Consider the following 23,765-nt stretch of genomic DNA (forward strand, 5'->3'; position numbering starts at 1 on the left):
TCTTCTTAGGCGAGGTTGATTTTCTCCAAACGAGCGGCGATGGACGTACCAGTGATCCGTCTAACGGTCGAGGACATGAACGCACAAGAGAACCAGAGAGTCATAGCCACAATGTGGCGCATCCGGCGGCCCGTCATTCAGCCTCGCACAGCCGCTACTTGCCGCGGCGGAGTGCTCCTACTAGCCAGGCTACGAGTCCATTGACGCCAGTAGCTCCTTTACCCCCAACAGGCGGTAATCCATCGGCAGGTCCGTTCCCAGTAGCTGATGATGCTACATCTCGTATGTCGCTTGTTCTTTTTTGGCATCAATTCCTATACCAAAGTGATATCTTAGAATTCACATCGGCAACAGCCCAGGGGCCACCGCCGCGTGCAGGGACTGATGTCAAGTCAACACTCTGGGAATTCTATAACTATGAAGCTCGTACTTCTGACAAGGATATGCTGAAGCACTGGCATGATGACATGAGTACACTCCTCATTGTGGTAAGTGATAACTCTGTCTGTAATGATTAATTCTCATTTATTGACTAAGGCTGCCCTCTTCTCTGCTGTGCTAACTGCATTCATCATTGAGTTCTACCGCAAGCTGGAGCCTGACTACACTGCTATCTCTGCTTACCAGCAGCATACTATGTCTATTAACATCCAAGCTCTGCTCAATGCTAGTCTGAATCTGCCTGCTGAGCCAATTTATGATGCTGTTGATCCAGTCATGGAATTTCAGCCATCCCCAGCAATTGTCTGGACTGTAGGCTTATGGTTCTCAGCCTTGGCTTGTAGCATATCAGTTGTGGTTCTTGCCTGGCTAGTAAAGCTGTGGTTCCTAGCTTATATGAAAGGGATGAATAATGGAAATGCTTATGACTGTGCTCATCGTCGCCAGTATAGACATGATGCCTTGCTTATGTGGAAGGTTCCTGCAATTGTTGCAGCTCTTCCTGTGCTTATTCATATGACAATTACTCTTTTCTTGACTGGACTAGTTATTCTGTTATGGTCACAGATTAATAGTCCTGCTGCCTATATTGTTTTGATTATTACAATCTCGATGATCTTAGCTTATTCTATTACAACACTGCTTCCCTTATTTTATGAGGCTTGCCCTTATAAAAACATAGCATTGCTACTGTTTTTAAGAATGATTATTCCTCTTATGTTGAGGCTGAAAAAAGTTGCTGTTGTTTCATTCAAAAGAATCATCAATTCATCTGACCAGTGGAATGAATGGACTAAAAGTCATCAAAGCTATACTCCAGAGCATGATACTTACTATGAAAGAAAAGCTGTTCAAGTTAAAGATACTGAGCTAACATGGAAGAGCATTATATGGCTTCTGAAATACTCTCAGAATGGTGTTGCTATAGATGTGGCTCTAAGATCTATTGATGGTTTGAAATCTATACCAAAGATGATCCCTGCTTTATTCAAAGTCAATGTTACTGAATTTCTCTCTATAAGACTCAGTGCATTATTACCTGATACTTTAGATGATGAATTCTGGAGAGAAACTCTGTTTTTCAGACTAATAAGCTCTGCATCTGAACAATCACCATATTTGCAAGCAACCTTTCATCTTTGGAAACTTGTATATCTATATAATAGTCCAGTAACTTTCATGTTTAAGCAGAGTCAGAAGAGTGATGCACAGTTTTATGGACAGTGGTTGTATTTATGGAGAAAACTAAAAGAAAACAGATCTCTCATTGATACACATAACTTAGAGGAATCATGGAACACAGGAGTTTTTGTGAAAATCATATGCAATGAGGCTCTGTACTACTATCTTCACCCTGAAAATCAATTGCAAATACAGGAAGATATAATTTATACCACTGATCCTCTCTCAGATTTACATCATCTCATAGAATCATATCTAACTCAGGATTCAATTTCCACTTCACATATTGCTGATTTGACTCAAATTTTGGAAACAATCATCTTTATTTTATCTAAGAATGATTGTGAAGAACTTATAATTCACAAAAAACCAACCTTTATGCTCCTTCTAAAGCTTGTTAGCTTGTTAGAAGCTAAACAGTCTAAATTATGCATATTAGTTGCTTTATGCCTTAAAATGTTTTCTTTAAAAACACAAAACCAGAGACATCAAATATTACTTGAACATTCTCAGACTAATAATAATATCTCAAATATATTGAAGTATCAGAAAAACATTTCTGAAAGCAAAGCCTATATTAAAATTATTCAGACTATGAATATTTTGCTTACACAGTCTGAATACCAGCAGAAACATAAGCAAACAGTTGAAGGAATTACTATTGCACAGGAGGTTTCATCTAAATTTCTTGAGTTTGTCCTAAGAAACAATACTAGTAATCAAAATGGCACTCCAGGAGAAGTATTATTGCCAGAACAGCTATCAACTGCCAATATCTACAGTCTTATTGATTTGACTGATATTGAAAGATGGACTTGGAAAGAATCATCTCAAGCCTATTGGTTTATAAATCTTCTTAACAAGTATTATGAATCTGGAATGCTTTCCTCTGTCTATGAAGCTAAAATTATAGCTTTAATTGGCAAGCTATTGTGTTTGAAATGGCCCAAAGCTGAATATGACCAAATTTACCCAATGCTCTTCTCTTCATTAGCTTCTAAACTGGAGCCTGTCAATGCAGGAGCAACATATTCAACTCTTGTGAAAGTGCTTAATCATAGTCTATCAACTGATCCATCTTGTTTACTTTTGCAATTGTTTATCAGTTTGGGAGTACATGAGAAAGTACTAGAATCATTACCTGCAGCTTCAACTTTGGATCGTTTACCCTGGCTTGATTTTTGTAGCTCAATGCAGAAGGAGTTATACAAGTCAAACTTTACAGATGAGCAGAAAGTAGCTTGGAGTAAAATACTCACAGTTGCAGAACAAGTAAACAATTCTACCATTGCTTAGTGGTATTTCGACAATGAACCAGTGGCCCAGAGACCAAGCAAAAGACAGCTTCATATGGTTGGAAGTACAGATGTAGTATAAGCTTGTACAGTACATACAAATTCCTTGTGAAAAATATGTGAGACTGTGAGATTGCGAACTCTCATAATATGATGACTACATTAGACCTATGGCATCTCAGATGATTCTGAACACAACACAATATGTAGATTTGTGGGTGTATCAGGAAAGCGTCCCTCCAAGTATTCGACATCATGAAAGAAACCGGTGAAATGTGTGTGACCGACCATCCAATCTACTACCTGAATGCTCAGTTTGCGCTCTGACTGCAGGATCTGCATCCTCGCTTCGTGACTAGCCACAATGGCTTTTCTATGTTCGACCGTGGTAGAGCTAAGGTCAGCTTCATTGAGGTGGACCGATAAGTAACGGGCTAGAACTGTCAGCACATCGCCAACGGTGACGCCAACGGCATCATCATCAGGTCTGACAATAAATACCCACGGCATACGTCGCGACGCAATATGGAGGATTGATACCCGCGGCAGCGTCGCAGGTTCAAGACGGAAGGAATCAAATGCTTCACGTACGTTCTTCCGAACGCGTTCAGCGGTGGAAGGAGGGTATATCATATTCCAGATGAGATGATCGTCGTCAGAGGGCGGCGATGATAGCACAGGGTGAAGCAAAGGATGAAGGCGCAGTTTTGCTACGCTTTCAGCATTGAGAACAGGCCCATCTATCGCGATGAATTAGTTGTTAGTATATTGTACAGAGACGCGACGCACAGCCAGGACCGGCAGTCCATTTGTCCAACATAATATCCCTGAACTCTGGGAATTCATCTGCCTTCCCCTCCGGACGAGTAAAGGGTTCCTGCAGCGACTGTGAGGCAATTCTTTGAGCACGAAGTTGGGCAGCGAGCTGCAACACCAGCGCCTCAAGGTGCCGTCTACTTTGAGTTGCCGGTAATAGTAAGGGAGGAATTGGGCCATCCTGGGGGATCTCGAGCGTATATATTGATTGACTAGAAGACTCTGAAGACGAAGGGCGAGATGGTGACGTCTGAAATCGAACTGAAGGTCCCTCCTGGGGCGGAGAGCGACGCGACGCCGAAGAGGGCCTTAGGATTGAACGTACCGCAGGCGCCTTCGCATCACGATGCCGGGGATTATGATTGGGATCCATGGATACGAGAGAAAAGCCTATGAGAAATCAACACAGAAAGATCAGGTCGATCTCGTTGAACTTCGACTCACAACGAACAGCACAACAAAATACAGCTAGAAGTACAGATATCACAGCAAGAACATCGATTAGATGGCGATTGTAACTGGGACGAGGCTACCAAGCTTGCAGCGAAGGTATCTTGGGTCGCAGACGGCTAAAGCCAGTGGTTGACATGGAAGACATCCCGGAACAAGCGAAATCGGCGAAGAGATGACGGTACAAAGACACCACAACAACGTTCGTTCCTTTCGCTGTTGCCATCATCATCGCTGCCGCTGAGCTGTATCCAGATACACTTATGCATAGTTCCGGACACGGACCACCCAGGTTGTCTAAAATCTCAAGTTCGCCAAATTCCCGCAGGAATTACCGAGCAACAAGGACGCCGGATGTGTCTTCGACCCCGGACTAGGGAAGGCTGACAAGCCTATACTGTGTATCGACGCCCTTCGACACCGTGGAGTTCCTAGACGTAGGATCAATATCTCTTTTGGACCTGGAGATGGCCTCTCCGATGAGAGTTGGCGGCTTCAACTTGTCTTTGTGTTCTGCACGTTGTCTCATGAGATCCAGAAGGATTAGAATCGGATGGGAGGAGGATCCTGGGCTAGGATGGATGCTGCAAGGTGCGTTAGTGTTAATCTATGTTGGGGGCCCCCACGTTGACCTCTTTGTATCAAGGTCGACGACGGCATATCGTCCCTCTCCTGATCGATTTTTCTCTTCGCGGAATGGCAAAATGTCATCCCAGCGACGCTCTCTCCGATTGACACGATCGCTACTGTGAAGCCGTGCGCTGATTCTTGTACGCCGTTCTGAATAGCAAGGACCCTTTGATCCTGCCTTCCTCATATAAGTACTTCATTATACTCCAATATCTCGAAACTCGGAATCTAGGTAAAAATTTCTTCCTCTTTGGCGTCGGACAGGAAGGGTCGCCATTCTAATGCTACGAGGTGTATTGATGCTTCTTTTCCGTGAGTTCAACACACTTATTTGGACCAAGATTAGATCTTGATGCGTATATTCCTGGGGTTCTTTCCGATTCGTGGCAATTCATCGAAGTCTTATTCCCAGTCATTACCCGCTCTCTCGATGGCTTTATCGCTACACTTAAAATAACTCGGCTACATGCATTAAATCGAATGCACCCGTTGCAAAGGCCATCGCATCCGAGTCAACCTTTACTTCAGTTTCCAACTCAGCTTCTGAATAGCTCCCTTGTACATTCTAGTGAATACAATTCCAGTACGATTTCTGCTCGTTGCTGTTGTTTTATCTTATGAATGGGGTGTGGTATACAATGCTAGTCCGAGATATTACTTAGAGGAAGATGCCTTTGAAATACTGCTTCAACCCGTCTACTCCACCTACAAGCGCTCCAATCATCCCATCTGGCCGAACTACGACAACCCCGTGGCGGCCGTTATAGTTTTTGCGTGCATAATCCTCTCCATCGGTGAGGGTAAAGTCAGCGGATGAACTATCGACAGCAGGACCATCGTTCTGAGGAAGTATCACGACCGACTTGACAGTACCCGCTGGGTACGCTTTCAGAAGGTCCAGGATTTCCTTTACTTCCAGCCCAGCACCAGCGAAGATGAGGACCGTATGGTACGACGTGCGGAATATATCAAAGAGGCGCGTCTTCTCTCCCTGCGAAGACACCAGACCCGGTGCGTCAGGAGCACGATCCCCAGCACGCAACTCTCCCCCTTCTCCCGACCGATACGGATCGACGCTCTCCGGCGTCCCCGCCTCGTCAACGACAATCGGGCTCCCACGGTAGTTGATGCCGTACTGGTACAGCTCAGGCCCTCTCTGCCACCCGTCATATGATGAGGCTCCGGGTTTGAAGGTCTTGTTGAGGAGCTCGGTGGTTTTGTTGAGCATTGCTGCGATGACTGGGATGCGTTCCTGCGTGTAGGTGTCTAGGAGAGTGGGTGCGGCTAGGCCTCTGTCGACGAGGGCGAGCTTCCATGCTAGGTTGATCTGTTGGAGTGTGGGTTATAGTAAAGACTGTTGAAGAGAGGTGAGGAGAGGTGTTTACCGAATCTTGGATGCCTGAGTTTAGGCCCTGTGTACGTGTTAGGTGTTGATCAATAAGTGATTCGATCCAACAACTGACCTGACCTCCCGTAGGACTGTGGACATGGGCAGCGTCTACGTTCATTGAATATCACCGATATTTGGTAAACAAAGAAATGTCAAACCTCCAGCTACAAAGGCTCTCCCTGCACCGTACTTGTCCACCATTCGAATATTGGGCCTGTAGGAAACATAAGAATACAGACATATTTGTGGCAAGGGTCACTCCCCGGAAGTTGAATATCCAAACGAGTTCACCGAATTCGATGTCTGTTCGGCCAGATATAGCATAGAACTCTTTAAGAAACGCATCACGTCCTGAAGCTGCTATCGTCGTATCCAGCTGATGCCCCATGAAAAAGAACTGATACTTATTCGCAGACCGATCCTCAGATGGTCGTATGACCACTCTATAAAACCGATAAGAGGATGTTTCTACGTGAACTTTAGTAAACGTACGTTTTGTCTGTCATATCTCCGTAAAAGTGCAAGAACTTGACATGATTTTCTCAATGGAGGAAGCGCTAGAGTCGGCTGTGAACCTGCTCACCTCGTCAAGTTGGGGTTTTATTATTTTGATGTCGCCGACGACCATGTTCTCCCCTTCTCGCGTCTCGCCGAGGAACGTCAGGCCTAGTGTTTTGCGTACGACGCTACGGGCGCCCTCTGAGCCAACAAGCCATCGAGAAGAGATCGTTTCTTCGACGGTTTGGCCGTCACAGGTTTTGAGAACACGAGATACAACGCGATCGGCAGACTGTTCGAATGATACCAGTTCAGTGCCCAACTCGACTTCACAACCAAATTTCACTAGGTGCTCTCGTAAAATTTCTTCGTGACGGTCCTGCCCGAGCAGGATCACATTGTTCTGGAGTAATTACTGCGGGTCAAGATTAAGTCCGACGGGATACGAAACCATATACGTACATAAGGCTTGTCTGGGGTATCTTCGCTTTTACGGGCCATGCTTATAGTCTTAGTCTCGCCATTTGGGAGGTGATGGATGACAGAAGGGACGGGGCCTCCCTTCTCCAGGATATCAGGTAAGACATCCATGAATTTGTAAAGTTCGAGAATCCTAGGCTGAAAAGAGACGTGTATAATAAGTCTTAGAGAGCAATGGACGCGCCAATGTGTATGCAAACCTGGATACCACACCCTTTCTGTCCTATCTTGTGTGTTTCACACTTGTCTATGATACGAACGGACAAGCCATTCTGCAGTAAAGCGAGAGCTAAGGCAAGGCCCGACGGACCTGCTCCGGCCTATCATAGGTCAAATGTAGGAGTTGAGTCTCGGACAAGAGGGATTGGCAGAAGACGTACAATGAGAACTGAGGTCGAGGTGTCGGTCATGATGGTAGGAGATGGACCAATGAATCGACTTACAGCACGGGCGTATACTTATAGAAGGGCGCTGCTGAGGTCCCCTTGATCTATTATCAGATAGCCTTCATGTCATCATGACTCCAATAAAATAAGGTGGATGGCCCTAGACTGATGTGATTATGACTAGACGCGGCACCGTGCGAGTCAATGTGACTGCCGGATGGATACGTCAGTGCCAACTTTAGAACGAGGGCTTGTAGGCGCCCCTAGTAGGTGGTGATTGTCAGGCATGACATTGACTATACAGTTCACTGATTCCAGTAACATGAAAAAGCTCACAGAATTTTATGAACTTGAAGCCATGCACGGAGTACTTGCGTATTGCATGGTAGATATTTCTCCCTAGGCCCAGAGCACGTCGCTTGTTCCTATCACGCATGTGGATGCTTGCAACCCTGTTTTTTTTGTTTTGTTTTTGTTTTTAAATCTATATTTCGAAACCGCAACCCGTAATCTATGTACAGAGACGCGGCGGCGCTTGCTCATAGCCAGCCCCAGTAGCTACTGTAGGTACACAAGGGGATTTTCAGACCTTTAATGGTATAGATTTCTCGTGTCTTTATGTGTTGAGTTCTTGGTATCCAGGAGGGTTGACGCCACCATGACTCAGGCTATGGGGCACGGGTTTGTGTGCATGGAGCGAGTTCCTTGGTTGTTCTCCGGGTCTGTCAGCATTTCCATCCTCCCTCTACCACTTTTCAACCTCCGGGATCTTCCTCTCGCTCCAGGTCCTGTTCTCCCAGCCAGTCTTCAAGCGTGGTTTCTTCTTCATCCAATGTGGGTCACATTGGTGGCCGTTTGGGGGCGCCAGTCTTCGTGAATGCGCCAGACATCTCCAGGAACGCTGCCAGGGCTTCTATGCCCCTTTTCGTCCCTAAGATGTCCGGCAAGTATAGGTCTCTGGAGACTTTGCGGAGTCCGTCTCGGTGACCATTGTATCGGGGGCATTCACGGGCTTGCAACGCTGTGTCCCGGCAGCTAAGCCTAAGTCAGGTGGTCGCTCTCCGTGTTGTGCCGCTACTTATATCTACTTTTTACGTACTCCGAAGCACGGCCTGCTTGACTCATTGAAGGTAATTCTCCGACACAAGTTGTCTGCATTCGATGCCTACCTCTAATGAGTCAGTATTAAGGAATACGTTTCATTTCGGTTTCAAAATAGGAATCCTCGGACATATCTTTGCTCAAAGTCCTTGTAAATCGTTTGATAATGATATGAACCTTCCCTACCTTCCTTTGCGTACCGGTAAGTTACCTTGATGAGTCTGACAGCCCCTTCAAGTTCAGCGACTCGGAGGGGAGGTAGGTTCCCTAAAGGTTACCAGAAGCTCTCCAACTAACTGGTGACTTAGGGCCGGCTCTAAACCCCGGGCTTCGTGCGCCCCTACCAAGTATGTACTCATTTATACTTTCTCGTCATATTGATCAATCCTACGACTACCACCACTGGGTGTTGGAATAATCCCTGCTGAAAACAGACATAACATGTAATGAACTCTCGATTTTTACGGTATGGCAACTTGCCAAGATGGTTCAGTCAACTGTTACTGCAGGCTGTTATTTTCTTCTAATAATTCCTCATGCTTGATGCTTATGTGTACATTGTGATGAGTACATTCTAATATGACGTCTGCGGTTTTATCTTATAAATGAGGTGTGATATTCAATGCTGTTCCGAGAATTCTGAATTACTTAAAGGAATATGCCTTTGAAGTACTGCTTCAACCCGTCTACTCCGCCTACGAGTGCACCAATCATCCCATCCGGTCTGACCATGACAACCCCATTGCGATCGTTATAGTTTTTGCGCGCATAACCCTCTCCATCGGTGAGGACAAAGTCAACGGATGAACCATCGACGACAGGACCATTGCTCTGAGGAAGAATTACGACCGACTTGACAGTACCCGCTGGATACGCCTTTAGAAGGTCCAGAATTTCCTTGGCCTCCAGTTCTGTACCAGCGAAGATGAGGACCGTATGATACGACGTGCGGAATGTATCGAAGAGACGCGTCTTCTCTCCCTTCGAAGACACCAGACCCGGTGCGTCAGGAGCACGATCCCCAGCACGCAACTCTCCACCCTCTCCCGACCGATACGGATCGACGCTCTCAGGCGTCCCCGCCTCGTCAACGACAATCGGGCTCCCGCGGTAGTTGACGCCGAACTGGTACAGCTCGGGCCCTCTCTGCCACCCGTCATATGATGAGGCTCCGGGTTTGAAGGTCTTGTTGAGGAGCTCAGTGGTTTTGTTGAGCATTGCTGCGATGACTGGGATGCGTTCCTGTGTGTAGGTGTCTAGGAGAGTGGGTGCGGCCAGGCCTTTGTCGACGAGGGCAAGTTTCCATGCTAGGTTGATCTGTTGGGGTGTAAAAGACAGTGGAGGAGAGGTGAGGAGAGGTGTTTACCGAATCTTGGATGCCTGAGTTTAGGCCCTGTGTACATGTCAGGCGTCGATTAATAGATGGTTCAATAACACAACTGACCTGACCTCCCGTAGGACTGTGGACATGGGCAGCGTCTACGTTCGTTGATCATCAACGATATTCTTTTTACTAGGAAAATGACAAACCTCCAGCTACAAAAGCTCTCCCTGAACCGTACTTGTCCACCATCCGAATATTGGGCCTGTAGGAAACATAAGAATACAGTCATATTTGTCACAAGAGTTACTCCCTGGAAGTTGGATATCCAAACGAGTTCACCGAATTCGATGTCTGTTCGGCCAGATATAGCATAGAACTCTTTAAGGAACGCCTCACGTCCAGAAGCTGCCGTCGTAGTGTCCAGCTTATGCCCCATGAGAAAGAATTGATACTTGTTCGCAGACCGGTCCTCAGATGGTCGTATGACCACTCTATAAAACCAATAAGAGGATGTCTCTACGTGAACTTTAGGAAACGTACGTTTTGTCTGTTATATCTCCGTAAAAGTGCAAGAACTTGACATGATTTTCTCAATGGAGGAAACATCGGAGCCCTCTGCGAACCTGCTCACCTCGTCAAGTTGGGGTTTTATTATTTTGATATCGCCGACGATCATGTTCTCCCCTTCTCGCGTCTCGCCGAGGAATGTCAAGCCTAGCGTTTTGCGTACAACGCTACGGGCACCCTCTGAGCCGACTAGCCATCGAGAAGAGATGGTCTCTTCGACAGTCTGGCCATCACGGGTCTTGAGAACACGGGATATAACGCGATCGGCAGACTGTTCGAATGACACAAGTTCGGTGCCTAACTCGACTTCACAGCCAAGTTTCGCTAGGTGCTCTCGTAGGATTTCTTCGTGGCGGTCTTGCCCGAGCATGATCGCATTGTTCTGGAGTGAATTACTGCGGGTTAAGATTAAGTCCGATGGGATGCGAAATCACATACGTAAGGTTTGTCTGGGGTGTCCTCGCTTTTACGGACCATGTTTATAGTCTTAGTCTCGCCATTTGGGAGGTAATGGACGACAGGAGGGACAAAGCCTCCTTTCTTCTGAATGTCAGGTAGGACATCCATGAACTTGTAAAGCTCGAGAATCCTAGGCTGAAAAGAGACGTGTATAATAAGCCTTAGAGAGTGATAGACGCGCCAACGCACACACGAACCTGGATACCACACCCTTTCTGACCGATTTTGTGTGTTTCACACTTGTCTATGATGCGAACGGACAAGCCATTCTGCAGTAAAGCGAGAGCTAAGGCAAGGCCTGACGGACCTGCTCCGGCCTATCGTGTAGTAGTTAGGTCTCGGCCAAGAGGGATTGGCAGAAGACGTACGATGAGAACTGAGGTCGAGGTGTTGGTCATGATGGTAGGAGATGAACCAATGAATCGACTTGCAGCACGGGCGTATACTTATAGAAGGGTGCTACTGAGGTCCACTTGATCTATTATCAGATAACCTTCATGTCATCATGACTCCAATGAAGTAAGGTAGATGGTCCTAGACTGATGGGATTATGAATAGACACGGCACCGCATGTACCAGTCAATGTCGGTGCCGGATGGATACGTCAGTGTCAACTTTAGAACGAGGGCGTGTAGGCACCGCTAGTGGATAACGTGAGAGTCCGCGTTCAACCTACCGTCGGCGTCCGTCGGCTTGACGTGGTTGAGTTCTATGTTTCTGGTGATCGTCGGGCATGGCTATACAGTTCAGTAGCATGATATCACTCACAGAATTTTATGAACTCGAAGCCATGCACGCAGAGTACTTGCGTATTGCATAGTAGGTATTTCTCCCTAGACCCAGGGCATTAAACGTCCCTTGTTCCCATCACGCATGTGGATGCTTGCAACGCTGTGCCATCCTGGCAGCTAAGCCTAAGCCCTGTCATAGGCCCCGGGAAACTCCTGCCAAGGTTTGTCCGGCAAAATAGCCAATTTTGGCCCTCAAATATGCAACGATTTAGGGCCAAAATATGCTAACTCGGACAAGGGTCTTTCGGGCCGGTCCTCCGGGGGCGCAGGTGGAAATTTTCGCCCAATATTTGGCAAATCTTCCTCTATTTTGAAAGGACTTCCCTCATTTATAGTGGTTTTCGCGATTTTCGAGAGGAATAGAAGCACTCCGCACAAACAGGGGGTCGACGAGTCCCCTCCTTCATCCCTCCTGATGCCCTCGAATATGCTAAACCCGGACAAAGGTGCCTCTCTTGGATCCCTCAAATATGCTACATGCGGACAAAGATTTTGCATTTTTGGGGTCTAAAATATGCTAATTTCCGGCCAAACCTTGGCAGGAGTTTCCCGGGGCTTCCTGTCATGTGGTCGCTCTCCGTGTTGTGCCGATACTTCTTCCGTCCTCCGAACAAAATCCCTGTAAACCGTTTGATATGAACCTTCCCTACCTTCCTTTGCGTACCAAAGTTACCTCAGTGATTCTGACAACCCCTTCAAGTTCAGCGAGGGGAGATAGTAGGACCTAGTACTTAGGTTGCCGGTAACCAACCGGTCCGAAACCCCGGTGTACCAGTACGCGCACCCCTACCAAGCCTCATACATTCACTTGCATTTTCTCATCACATTGATTAATCCTTCTACTATCACCAGTGGGCGTTTGCACGATCCTTGCTGATAACTGATATAACATATACTGGACTCTCGGTTTTTATTCCGATCTCACAAGTGTCAAGTGTGCCCACGCTTACCGGATATGAAGTACAAGAGTGACAACTTGCTAAGATGGATCCGTCAACCGTTACCGCAGTTTCTAATTTGGCTATCATTTTCTCCGAATAACTCCTCATTCTCGATACTTACCTGTACAATGCGATGAATACATTCCAGTATGACTTCTGCTCGTTCGACGTTGAAGTTGTGATTTATCTTATGAATGGGGTGTTGGATAAGGGGGTAGATTATTAAGCGACAGGGAACCCTTGAAGGCAAACGCACAAGGGTGTCCCGTTCTACATACAGACTTTTATACTACTTTGTAAAGAAACTACTAGAATTTTCGTGCAGAGAAAAGAAACATAGCTGAGTAATACTTACCAATCCCGACGGTGAGTCTGGCGAGTGTGGGCGCTTGCGATGATCCGCACTAAAAATAGCACATGGGGTGTGATATACAATGCTGCTGCGAGAAATTACTTAGAGGAAGATGCCTCTGAAATACTGCTTCAACCCGTCTACTCCACCTACGAGCGCACCAATCATTCCATCCGGCCTGACTACGACAACCCCGTTGCGGCCGTTGTAGTGCTTGTACGCATAACCCTCTCCATCGGTGAGGACAAAGTCAGCGGAGGAACCATCGACGACAGGACCATTGCTCTGAGGAAGAATCACGACCGACTTGACAGTACCCGCTGAGTACGCCTTCAGAAGGTCCAGGATTTCCTTGGCTTCCAGTTCTGCACCAGCGAAGATGAGGACCGTATGGTACGACGTGCGGAATATATCAAAGAGGCGCGTCTTCTCTCCCTTCGAAGACACCAGACCGGGTGCGTCAGGAGCACGGTCCCCAGCACGCAACTCTCCGCCCTCTCCCGATCGATACGGATCGACGCTCTCCGGCGTCCCCGCTTCGTCAACGACAATCGGGCTCCCGCGGTAGTTGACGCCAAACTGGTACAGCTCGGGCCCTCGCTGCCACCCGTCGTATGACGAGGCTCCGGGTTTGAAGGTCTTGTTGAGGAGCTCGGTGGTTTTGTTGAGCATTGCTGCGATGACTGGGATGCGTTCCTGTGTGTAGGTGTCCAGGAGAGTGGGTGCGGCTAGGCCTTTGTCGATGAGGACAAGTTTCCATGCTAGGTTGATCTGTTGGAGTGTGGGTTATAGTGAAGACTAGCGAGGAGAGGTATTTACCGAATCTTGAATGCCGGAGTTTAGGCCCTGTGTACGTGTTAGGTGTTGATCAATAAGCGGTTCAATTAAACAACTGACCTGGCCTCCCGTAGGGCTGTGGACATGGGCAGCATCTAGGTTCGTTGATCATTTACGATATCTTTGAGTAAAAGCGATGTCAAACCTCCGGCTACAAAAGCTCTCCCTGAACCGTATTTGTCCACCATCCGAATATTGGGCCTGTAGGAAACATAAGAATACAGGCATATTTGTCACAAGAATTACTCCCCGGAAGTTGGATATCCAAACGAGTTCACCGAATTCGATGTCTGTTCGACCAGATATAGCATAGAACTCTTTAAGAAACGCCTCACGTCCAGAAGCTGCTGCCGTCGCGTCCAGCTGATGTCCCATGAGAAAGAACTGATACTTGTTCGCAGGCCGGTCCTCAGATGGTCGTATGACCACTCTATAAAACTAATAAGAGGATGTTTCTACGTAAACTATAGGAAACGTACGTTTTGTCTGTCATATCTCCGTAAAAGTGCCAGAACTTGACATGATTTTCAAAATGGAGGAAACATTGGAGCCCGCTGTGAACCTGCTCACCTCGTCAAGTTGGGGTTTTATTATTTTGATGTCGCCAACGACCATGTTCTCCCCTTCTCGCGTCTCGCCGAGGAACGTCAGGCCTAGTGTTTTGCGTACGACGCTACGGGCGCCCTCTGAACCAACAAGCCATCGAGAAGAGATGGTTTCCTCGACGGTTTGGCCGTCACGGGTCTTGAGAACACGGGATACAACGCGATCGGCAGACTGTTCGAATGATACCAGTTCAGTGCCCAACTCGACTTCACAACCGAGTTTCGCTAGGTGCTCTCGTAAAATTTCTTCGTGACGGTCCTGCCCGAGCAGGATCGGATTGTTCTGGAGTGAATGACTGCGGGTCAAGATTAAGTCCGACGGGATGCGAAGCCATATACGTACGTAAGGTTTGTCTGGGGTGTCTTCGCTTTTACGGGCCATGCTTATAGTCTTAGTCTCGCCATTTGGGAGGTAATGGATGACAGAAGGGATGGGGCCTCCCTTCTTCAGGATATCAGGTAAGACATCCATGAACTTGTAAAGCTCGAGAATCCTAGGCTGAAAAGAGACGTGTATAATATGCCTTAGAGAGTGATAGACGCGCCAACGTGTATGCGAACCTGGATACCACACCCTTTCTGGCCTATCTTGTGTGTTTCGCACTTGTCTACGATGCGAACGGACATGCCATTCTGCAGTAAAGCAAGTGCTAAGGCAAGGCCTGATGGACCTGCTCCGGCCTATCGTGTAACAGTTAACGTCTTGGGCAAGAAGGATTGACGGAAGACGTACGATGAGAACCGAGGTCGAGGTGTTGGTCATGATGGTAGAGATGAAACAATGAATCGAGTCGCAGCACGAGCGTATACTTATAGAAGGGCGCTACTGGGGTCCACTTGATCTGTTATCAGATAACCTTCATGTCATCATGACTCCAATGAAATAAGGTAGATGGTCCTCGACTGACGGGATTATGAATAGACACAGCACCGTAAGTACCAGTCAATGTCAGTGCCGCATGGATACGTCAGTGCCAACTTTAGAAGGAGGGTGTGTAGGCATCACTAGTACGTAGAAGTGGATAACGTGAGAGCCCGCGTTCAACGCTGCCGTCGGCGTCCGTCGGCTTGACGTGGTTGAATTCCATGTCCGCCGGGCATGGCTATACAGTTCAGTAACATGAGAAAGCCCACAGAATTTTATGAACTTGAAACTATGCACACGGAGTACTTGCGTATTGCATAGTAGATATTTCTCCCTAGGCCCAGAGCATTAAACGCCGCTTATTCCCATCACGCACGTGGATGCTTGCAACGCTGTGTCCCGGCAGCTAAGCCTAAGTCAGGTGGTCGCTCTCCGTGTTGTGCCGATACTCATATCTACTTTTTCCGTACTCCGAAGCACCGCCTGCTTGACTCGTTGAAGGTAATTCTCCAACGCAAGTTGTCTGCATTCGATGCCTACCTCTAATGATGAGCCAGTGTTAAGGGATACGTCTCATTTCGGTTTCAAAATAGGCGGAATCCTCGGACATACCCTTGAGCAAAGTCCTTGTAAACTGTTTGATATGAACCTTCCCTACCTTCCTTTGCGCACCAAAAACCCCTTCAAGTTCAGCGTGGGGAGGTAGGTTACTAGTAACCAACCAGTAACTAACCGTAACTTAGTGGTCCGAAACCCCGGTGTACCAAATACCTGCATTTTCTCATCACATTGATCAATCCTACTACTATCACTAGTGGTAGTTTGCACGGTCCTTGCTGATAACGGATATAGTATACTTATACTGGACTCTCGATTTCTATTCTGATTTCATAAGTGTGCCTATGTTTACTGGATATGTAGTACAAGAGTGGCAATCTGCTAAGATGGATCCGTCAACCGATGCTGCGGTTTCTAACTTGGCTGTCATTTTCTTCTAATAATTCCTCATCCACGATGGTTATCTGTACATTGTGATGAATACATTCCAGTATGACTTCTGCTCGTCTCTACAGTTTTATCTTATGAATGGGGTGTGATATACAATGCTGGTCCGAGAATTCTGAATTACTTAGAGGAAGATGCCTTTAAAATACTGTTTCAACCCGTCTACTCCGCCTACGAGCGCACCGATCATTCCATCCGGCCGAACTACGACAACCCCGTTGCGGCCGTTGTAGTGCTTGTGCGCATAACCCTCTCCATCGGTGACGACAAAATCGACGGAAGAACCATCGCCAATAGGAGCATCGTTTTGCGGAAGGATCACGACCGAGTTGACAGTACCCACAGGGTACGCCTTCAGAAGGTCCCGAATTTCCTTTACTTCCAAACCAGCATCAGAGAAAACGAGGACCGTATGGTACGACGTGCGGAATATATCAAAGAGGCGCGTCTTCTCTCCCTTCAAAGACACTAGACCCGGTGCATCGGGAGCACGGTCCCCAGCTCGCAACTCTCCACCCTCTCCCGACCGATACGGATCGACGCTCTCGGGCGTCCCCGCCTCATCTACGATTATTGGGCTTCCGCGGTAGTTGACGCCGTACTGATGCAGCTCAGGCCCTCTCTTCCACCCCTCATCTGAAGCGGTTCCTGCTGTGAAGAGTTTGGTATGGAGCTCGGTGGTTTTGTTGAGCATGGCTGCGATAACCGGGATACGTTCCTGCGTGTAGGTGTCTAGTAGAGTAGGTGCCGCCAAACCTTTATCGACGAGGGCGAGTTTCCATGCTAGGTTGATCTATTGGCGTGTGAGTTAGAGTAAAGACTGTTGAGGAGACGGTCAGAGAGCTCTTTACCGAATCTTGGATGCCTGAGTTTAGGCCCTGTGAACGTGTCAGGCGTTGATCAATAAGTAGCTCAACAAAACAGCATACCTGGGCTCCCGTAGGACTATGGACATGGGCAGCGTCTACATTCGTTAATCATTAACCATATCTTGTAATAAAGACGATGTCATACCTCCGGCTACGAAAGCTCTCCCTGAACCATACTTGTCTACCATTCGAATATTGGGTCTGTGAAAACATGAGTGTCCAGAATATTGTGTACGAGAAATACTCCCCGGAAGTTGGATATCCATAAAAGCTCACCGAATTCGATGTCTGTCCGGCCAGTGATAGCATAAAACTCCTTCAGAAACGCTTCACGTCCAGAAGCCACCGCCGCCGCGTCCATCTGGTGCCCCATGACAGAGAACTGGTATTTGTTTGCAGTCGGATCCTCAGATGGTCGTATGATCACTCTATACATACATTAGGAAGATCATGGTTCTAAATAAACTCCAGAGAACGTACCCTTTGGTTGTCATATCTCCGTAATAATGCCAGAACTATCCATGATTTTCTGAATGAAGGAATCATTGGACCTGACTGTAAACTTGCTCACCTCGTCAAGTTGGGGTTTTATAATTTTGATGTCGCCAATGACTATGTTCTCTCCTTCTCGCGTCTCGCCGAGGAATTTCAAGCCAAGCGTTTTGCGTACGACGCTACGAGCACCCTCTGAGCCAACCAGCCATCGAGAAGAGATGGTTTCTTCGACAGTCTGGCCGTCGCGGGTCTTAAGGACACGCGATACAACACGGTTGGCAGATTGCTCGAACGATATCAGTTCGGTGCCCAACTCGACCTCACAACAATGTTTCGCCAGGTGTTCTCGTAGAACTGCTTCGTGACGGTCTTGCCCAAGTATGATCATATTGTTCTGGAGTGAATGACTGCAGGTCAACTTTTCAAGTCCCGAGGGAATGCGAAACCACATACGTATGGTTTGTCTGGGGTGTCTTCGCCTTTATGGGTCATGCTGAAAATCTTAGTCTCGCCATTTGGGAGGTAATGAATGACAGGAGGGACAATGCCTCCTTTCTTCTGAATGTCAGGTAGGACATCCATGAATTTGTAAAGCTCGAGAATCCTAGGCTGAACAGAGATGTGCATGAGCACACTGGCAGGAAAGTGACAGACGCGCTAATGCGTGTACGAACGTGGATACCAGCCCCTTTCTGACCGATCTTGTGTGCTTCACACTTATCTATGATGCGAACGGACATGCCATTCTGCAGCAGAGCGAGTGCTAAGGCAAGACCCGATGGGCCTGCTCCGGTCTACCATAGGTCAAACGTAGGAGTTAGGTCACGGGCAAGAGGGATTGGTAGAAGACATACAATGAGAACTGAGGTGTCGGTCATGACGGTACAGATGAATTCAGACTCGCAGCATGCATAGCCTCTTATAGAAAGACGCTGTTGAGGTCCATTTGATCTACTTGATCTGTTATCAGATAACTTTCATGTCATCACGCCTCTGATGAGATAAGATAGATGCTCCTGGACTGATGTGATTAGGAATAGGCACGGCATCGTACTTACTACTAGCCAATGTGCCGGATGGATACGTCAGTAACTTCAGGACGTGTAGTAATGACATCGTCAGTAGAAGGGGGTAACGTGAGAACCCGTGTTCAAGGCGTCCATTGGGTTAGCGTGATTGGACTCAGTGATCCTGATGATCTCGCGACGCCCTTGTACAGTTCGTTAACATGAGAAAACTCATAGAATTTCATGAAGCCATACAACAGGGTGCTTGCATATTGCGTAGTAGAAAATCCCCCCACCCAGGGGGAGGTACAGGGCATTAGATGTCACTTGTGCTACGCGTCGCGCATTTGGATGCTTGGATTGGTGGCCACCTTCCTCCGTATTGCGCCGATAGCCTCATATATGATGATATACTTTTTCCGTCGTCCGAAGCACCACCTGCTCGGCCGTTCGCTGAGGGCAATTCTCCGACGCAAGTTGTTCATGTACGATGCCTGTCGTCTAATGATCATTTAACATTAAGAAAGACGTCTCATTTCAGTTTCAAAATAGGCAGAATCCTCGGGCGTACCATTGAATTCTAGACACAAAATCTCTGCAAACCATCTGATACATATGAACCTTCCCCACTTTTTTTCCGCGATTTGTGACGCGGCTTTGAAATTCGTCCGTGATGGATGTTGTCAACAACGATAGATGGCATCTGCACATGGGAACAGTTACTTACCTTCATCTGTTTTGTTTACAACTCGAGTTTGAACTCGGAAGCCGATAGTTGGATCATCGTTGGGTATGTTTTCTGCGAGCATCATCTAGACGCGTTGCTTTACTACATGGAATACTTGCCATGCCCACTGCTGTAAAATGACGACGATCAATTATCATGCCGTGCCGTTTATAAAATTAGCCTAGGAACAATAAGATCCATTTACACGCTTTTCAACCACGAGGCGCTGTTTTGATGCTGTAACTCTTAGGAAAAATGCTGTCGCTGTCGATTGAAAACTTGAGATGAGAACATTCAAAAAGACAGACGACCTACGAGGAACTAAGATACCATCTCTATCACGATAGTATTCCTTACGATCTCTCCTAAAGGCCAAATCATGTCAGAAGGATCTCCAGGACCAGCACGATGCACGCGACATGATGGCAACGGATTGGGCGAATTGTGACCGTGACTGTTACTAACCTTATTCTTTTCCTTCATCCGGGACGGCCTCGGTTGAGTTTCTCTCCATTCAACGCTTCACGTCTTCATTCTTTTTCACCATTATATTATCCACGCTCTTTACCGAAAAATGCTGCACGGAATGAATGAGAGACGCGCTGCTCACCGTGGCCTGGAACGCCGTCTGGGTCCTACGCCGTCTTCCATGCTCACCACGACCACCAACGCACTGGAGAGCCTCTTGTCTACAGACAGTGCCGGTGAGGAACCCAGTTGGGTGGAAAATGGAAGAGAGCACTAACTAGAATTGCAGAGGAGACGACGCTCACCATTCGTCGCACCAGTACCAGCTCTGTCTCCGTGACTTCCACCAGTGCCACCTCGTCTGCTACTTCTAGCGAGACAACCACCTCTACTCACACGTCGTCGACGTCGACGTCTTCTTCAACGTCTACCACGACGACCTTGACAACGACTTCATCTACCCAGTCGACGACGACTTCCTTATCCACCTCTTCCTCTTCGTCCTCCTCCTCATCACATACGTCAAGTTCAAGCACACTAAGCGCGGAAGCGACAATTTCATCCACTCATACCACAGGGACAGTCTCTGTTACCGTCTCAAGCTCGACAAATGTTGCCGCATCAGCATCAGCCAGTTCGACTGGTCGTTCGAGCAACACGGGTGCAATCATTGGAGGTGTGGCCGCAGGAATCATCGGACTTGCGCTGGTCATTGGAATAATAGGATTCTTCTTGGTACGTTGTTATCTCAATCCCGGTGTACAACAATTGATTTTTCTTTTCTTTAGCGTCGATGGCGTACAAAACGTCGTGACAGGGATGAATTCGACGCCAGTACATTCCGACGTTCAGCCGTTCTTATGCATGACCCGCCTCCAGATTCCGAGAATGACCGTCCGTTCAATCCACGTCCTCCCAGCATGCTGGAGCGTCGCAACCATCCAATGTCGTTCGGAATGCAATATGGAGCACCGGGACCTGTGTATGCTCCTCCAGAACGTTCACAAGCTTACTACGATACAGGGATGAGTCGTGACTACTCACCGTCTCCGGCCGCAAACTCCGCCAATCCATTGTTCGCCCTCGCTATGTATAGACAGGCCGACGAAACACCTCGACCATCCCCAGCACCAATCGATACTTCCCAGTATGTCTATAGCCACGATTTAGATGACGGACCGCTGCCCTCACCAGTGTATGGACTGGGGGGTCCCACCATACCGGCAAGTCCACCAGCCAATCGCGCTTCCGAGAACACTACCGCGTCGGTTCCACGTAGTGTTGCCACTTACGATCAGTCTGTCTATCGTCCATCCATGGCCTCTAGCACTCTACCAGCGAACGATTACATTGATGTCACTCGGTCCAGTGTCACTCCCTTCCAAGCTGCTCAATACGTAGAGATCGCGAACCGACTAGCCACCGAGGTTCCTCAGGGATTGGATACACCGGCTGTGAATGAATACGTGCATAGCAGGAATGCGTCGCTAGCAACTAATGGTTCAGGGACACCACCTGTGGTTCCGCCGAAGGATGGCCATTATTCCCAGGCTTCCACCGCGTCCCCCAAACGAACATCTGCGCAGTCTCAGGCGTCAGTGGATATTATGAAGGACCTTGAATTCCCTACCCCGCCGTCCCCAGTTCTATCCACCTCGTCTCGCTATCGCGTTGACTCCACGCCTCCTACTCTTCCCGAAATATCCATAGATCGTGGATCTGTCTCGCAATATTCCTTGCCGATCTCTTACCGGGATAGCACCAGCAGCACTCCGACATCTTCTCCATTCCCAGGATCTGGTTCCGGCTTCCCCAGCGGTGTCAGTCAAACCATCACCGTAGGCGGCAAGCTGGGCCCTCAGAGCAGGTTCCCAACCACGCCAAGCCCACTTGGGAACAGCTTTGTGATGACCTCCCCGCCTGCAGAGGGCGACAGACAGCTCCCTTCTAGTCCTACGCCCTCGAGTCCCACGATACCTGTGGCCAAGAGGCCCGAAACGATTTACGATGCGGATGATGCATATGGGGGTATCTAAATGGAATTTTGGTTAAGATCTCTTTTTTAATATAAAGGTTGATTTCTACGGGATCTGGGATCTCCGTATACCATTGTACCCAATCTATCATTTCCTGCTCGCGGTCAGGATTTTACTGATAGTCGTCTCTCCTTTTCATCCTTGGGATACGGAATCTGGTAATTCCCGTAGTTTTATCCACCTTGATCGGTGTGCTATATTCGTTGCTCGGCCACTCTTCACTGTATTTCTGTTCATTGGTTAGTTGTAGCTGCTCTGTTTTTTTTCTTCTTCCCGCATTGCATATGTTTTTCTTACGAGCTGCTATGAATTGTTTATAATGGCGCTACGTTCTTTTGATACCCATTTGTGTCTTTTTACTGGCGTTTATATTTAGAGTGGGGGAATCTTATTTATTGTATCGTTGCTTCTTGTTGTAAACGAGGTATATTTATTGATTTTAAGTTATATTTGGCTTTGAAGGTGCGTATATGTAGTTCGTGGCTGCCGACGTATATGATACGACGAACATGTGTGGCAGTGCTGAATATCCGGAAAGATCCGGAGGCACCTGTTGTTGGGAAGTCAATGAATAAACCGTACGTGCATAAATACATCGTTCTGCGTTTTTTCTGATGCTTGTTGGGAGTTCAAAAAGTCAGAAGAGGTGATCCCATCTGAGCGTGCCAGAGACGACGTCTTATTGGTCGGAACTACGAACCCACTATCTATCTAAACTCGAGACGGAAATTCAACGTCTAGTAGTACAGGTCCGAGGAGGCTCTAGTCCTTTCCACCGCAACGCGTCCAACGTGGAACGTCATCAATGCCTGTTAAACGCTACGACGACTCGGCTGCGTAAGGAAGGAGCGTTCTTTTACAAACGTCCTTCATTTCCCATCTTCACCGGGCTCTCAGAGCTAAGCGCCGACAATTTTTACTATCATGATCAAGGCCCTGCCGCGCTTCGGAGGAGAACGTAGGTAAACGTAGAAACAACGTTCTAGCGTAAATGGTGCCCAGACGCTGTCAAGGTCATAGGTACCGATAAAAAAAAGCCTTGCCTGAAATCGCGCCCAGCAATGAGCGTTTCTATCTCTGGAAGGAAGAAATCTGACCACAATTCAATAATATCTTCAAGTTCTGTAGTGCTCGACTTGGATCAAGACATTGATGGTATCGTCTTCTGAGGGTTCAATTTTTTCGTCTCCTTACGCGACCAAGGGTCAGGTTACATTCACCAGGTCGCCACCCCAAAGACGCTAACACCACGAACAAGGGAAAGGGAAAGCCGATGAACTGGTCTCGTAGAAAGAGATTCCAAGTGTTTATGAAGGAGGTGCGGGCTCGCCTAACCTAGTGAGTACCGTCCGTAGCGGCAAGTCCTCGTCTGACGAGCCATTGTAGTCCGTGGCTCAAGATATGTTCCTCGAGCTACTTCGTGCTTTGATCTGTTACCTTGCTCGCGGCTGCTATATTGACGGTACATTTATTTCGGCTCCGGCGGGTAGGTTCGTGTCTTGGCATCACAAGGTTGGAGCGCTACTGGCGAAAAGGGCTGCCAAGAATAGATCCCTATCTTCCGCCAGAGGCGCGCACAGTTATAAAGGGCTGACACAGAGCACCATCGAGATACTTCAACACTTCAGATTCATAACATTTTGACGACTCGGCAAGTTTGAATATCACCTAGGATGTGTTCTATGGTCAGGTGTGATGTTAGACTGTATGGATCTAACGGTGCGTGTAGGGCTCAGTTAATAGAACCC

General features: G+C 47.7%; 8 protein-coding genes across 8 annotated transcripts; 3 read left to right on the top strand and 5 right to left on the bottom strand.

Annotated features, from left to right (window-relative positions):
- Nucleotides 1-284: 284 nt before the first annotated feature.
- On the top strand, nt 285-1,113 carry EV420DRAFT_1260941 (uncharacterized protein; the record flags this gene model as incomplete). Its single annotated transcript, XM_060467037.1, has 2 exons — nt 285-488; nt 538-1,113. Coding segments are annotated over 2 exons (780 nt in total), but the record flags the coding sequence as incomplete, so codon positions are not given.
- Nucleotides 1,114-1,958: 845 nt separating this feature from the next.
- On the top strand, nt 1,959-3,003 carry EV420DRAFT_650086 (uncharacterized protein). Its single transcript, XM_060482926.1, has one exon. The coding sequence runs from the start codon at nt 2,002-2,004 to the stop codon at nt 2,917-2,919; it is 918 nt and encodes a 305-aa protein (XP_060337410.1). The 5' UTR covers nt 1,959-2,001; the 3' UTR covers nt 2,920-3,003.
- EV420DRAFT_1505533 (uncharacterized protein) lies at nt 2,882-4,374 on the bottom strand. Its single transcript, XM_060471289.1, has 2 exons — nt 3,708-4,374; nt 2,882-3,658 (listed from the first exon to the last, which is right to left on the bottom strand). Exons 1-2 carry the CDS (start codon nt 4,105-4,107, stop codon nt 3,087-3,089), a joined length of 972 nt encoding a protein of 323 aa, XP_060337411.1. The 5' UTR covers nt 4,108-4,374; the 3' UTR covers nt 2,882-3,086.
- Nucleotides 4,375-5,472: 1,098 nt separating this feature from the next.
- Nucleotides 5,473-7,592, bottom strand: EV420DRAFT_1698736 (FAD binding domain-containing protein; the record flags this gene model as incomplete). Its single annotated transcript, XM_060479459.1, has 10 exons — nt 5,473-6,141; nt 6,200-6,226; nt 6,278-6,312; nt 6,363-6,418; nt 6,444-6,647; nt 6,697-6,731; nt 6,788-7,105; nt 7,165-7,320; nt 7,383-7,502; nt 7,563-7,592. The coding sequence occupies 10 exons, from the start codon at nt 7,590-7,592 to the stop codon at nt 5,473-5,475; spliced, it is 1,650 nt and encodes a 549-aa protein (XP_060337412.1).
- Nucleotides 7,593-9,317: 1,725 nt separating this feature from the next.
- Nucleotides 9,318-11,417, bottom strand: EV420DRAFT_1635862 (uncharacterized protein; the record flags this gene model as incomplete). The annotated part of the gene is made up of 9 exons (XM_060476503.1): nt 9,318-9,986; nt 10,036-10,062; nt 10,114-10,148; nt 10,210-10,484; nt 10,534-10,568; nt 10,625-10,942; nt 10,999-11,154; nt 11,217-11,336; nt 11,388-11,417. 9 exons carry the CDS (start codon nt 11,415-11,417, stop codon nt 9,318-9,320), a joined length of 1,665 nt encoding a protein of 554 aa, XP_060337413.1.
- Nucleotides 11,418-13,205: 1,788 nt separating this feature from the next.
- Nucleotides 13,206-15,308, bottom strand: EV420DRAFT_1635863 (FAD binding domain-containing protein; the record flags this gene model as incomplete). Its single annotated transcript, XM_060476504.1, has 10 exons — nt 13,206-13,874; nt 13,923-13,949; nt 14,001-14,035; nt 14,096-14,141; nt 14,187-14,370; nt 14,420-14,454; nt 14,511-14,828; nt 14,889-15,044; nt 15,107-15,226; nt 15,279-15,308. The coding sequence occupies 10 exons, from the start codon at nt 15,306-15,308 to the stop codon at nt 13,206-13,208; spliced, it is 1,620 nt and encodes a 539-aa protein (XP_060337414.1).
- A 1,231-nt stretch (nt 15,309-16,539) lies between these two features.
- EV420DRAFT_1474250 (FAD binding domain-containing protein) lies at nt 16,540-18,657 on the bottom strand (the record flags this gene model as incomplete). The annotated part of the gene is made up of 10 exons (XM_060469194.1): nt 16,540-17,208; nt 17,267-17,293; nt 17,345-17,379; nt 17,430-17,465; nt 17,561-17,712; nt 17,765-17,799; nt 17,856-18,173; nt 18,233-18,388; nt 18,415-18,573; nt 18,634-18,657. The coding sequence occupies 10 exons, from the start codon at nt 18,655-18,657 to the stop codon at nt 16,540-16,542; spliced, it is 1,611 nt and encodes a 536-aa protein (XP_060337415.1).
- Nucleotides 18,658-20,087: 1,430 nt separating this feature from the next.
- On the top strand, nt 20,088-22,017 carry EV420DRAFT_1474251 (uncharacterized protein; the record flags this gene model as incomplete). The annotated part of the gene is made up of 3 exons (XM_060469195.1): nt 20,088-20,217; nt 20,271-20,716; nt 20,770-22,017. 3 exons carry the CDS (start codon nt 20,088-20,090, stop codon nt 22,015-22,017), a joined length of 1,824 nt encoding a protein of 607 aa, XP_060337416.1.
- Between the last annotated feature and the right edge of the window lie 1,748 nt (nt 22,018-23,765).

The sequence above is a fragment of the Desarmillaria tabescens genome (assembly GCF_030435595.1).
Source record: "Desarmillaria tabescens strain CCBAS 213 chromosome Unknown EV420scaffold_3, whole genome shotgun sequence".
In the NCBI taxonomy this organism is placed as follows: Eukaryota; Fungi; Basidiomycota; class Agaricomycetes; order Agaricales; family Physalacriaceae; genus Desarmillaria; species Desarmillaria tabescens.

Bases quoted from the DNA above. Each gene is read 5' to 3' on its own strand.
- EV420DRAFT_650086 (XM_060482926.1), top strand. From the start codon at position 2,002: ATGCTCCTTCTAAAGCTTGTTAGCTTGTTAGAAGCTAAACAGTCTAAA.
- EV420DRAFT_1505533 (XM_060471289.1), bottom strand. From the start codon at position 4,107: ATGGATCCCAATCATAATCCCCGGCATCGTGATGCGAAGGCGCCTGCG. The intron at 3,659-3,707 runs GTGCGTCGCGTC...TCATCGCGATAG, and splicing joins ATGGACTGCCGGTCCTGGCT to ATGGGCCTGTTCTCAATGCT.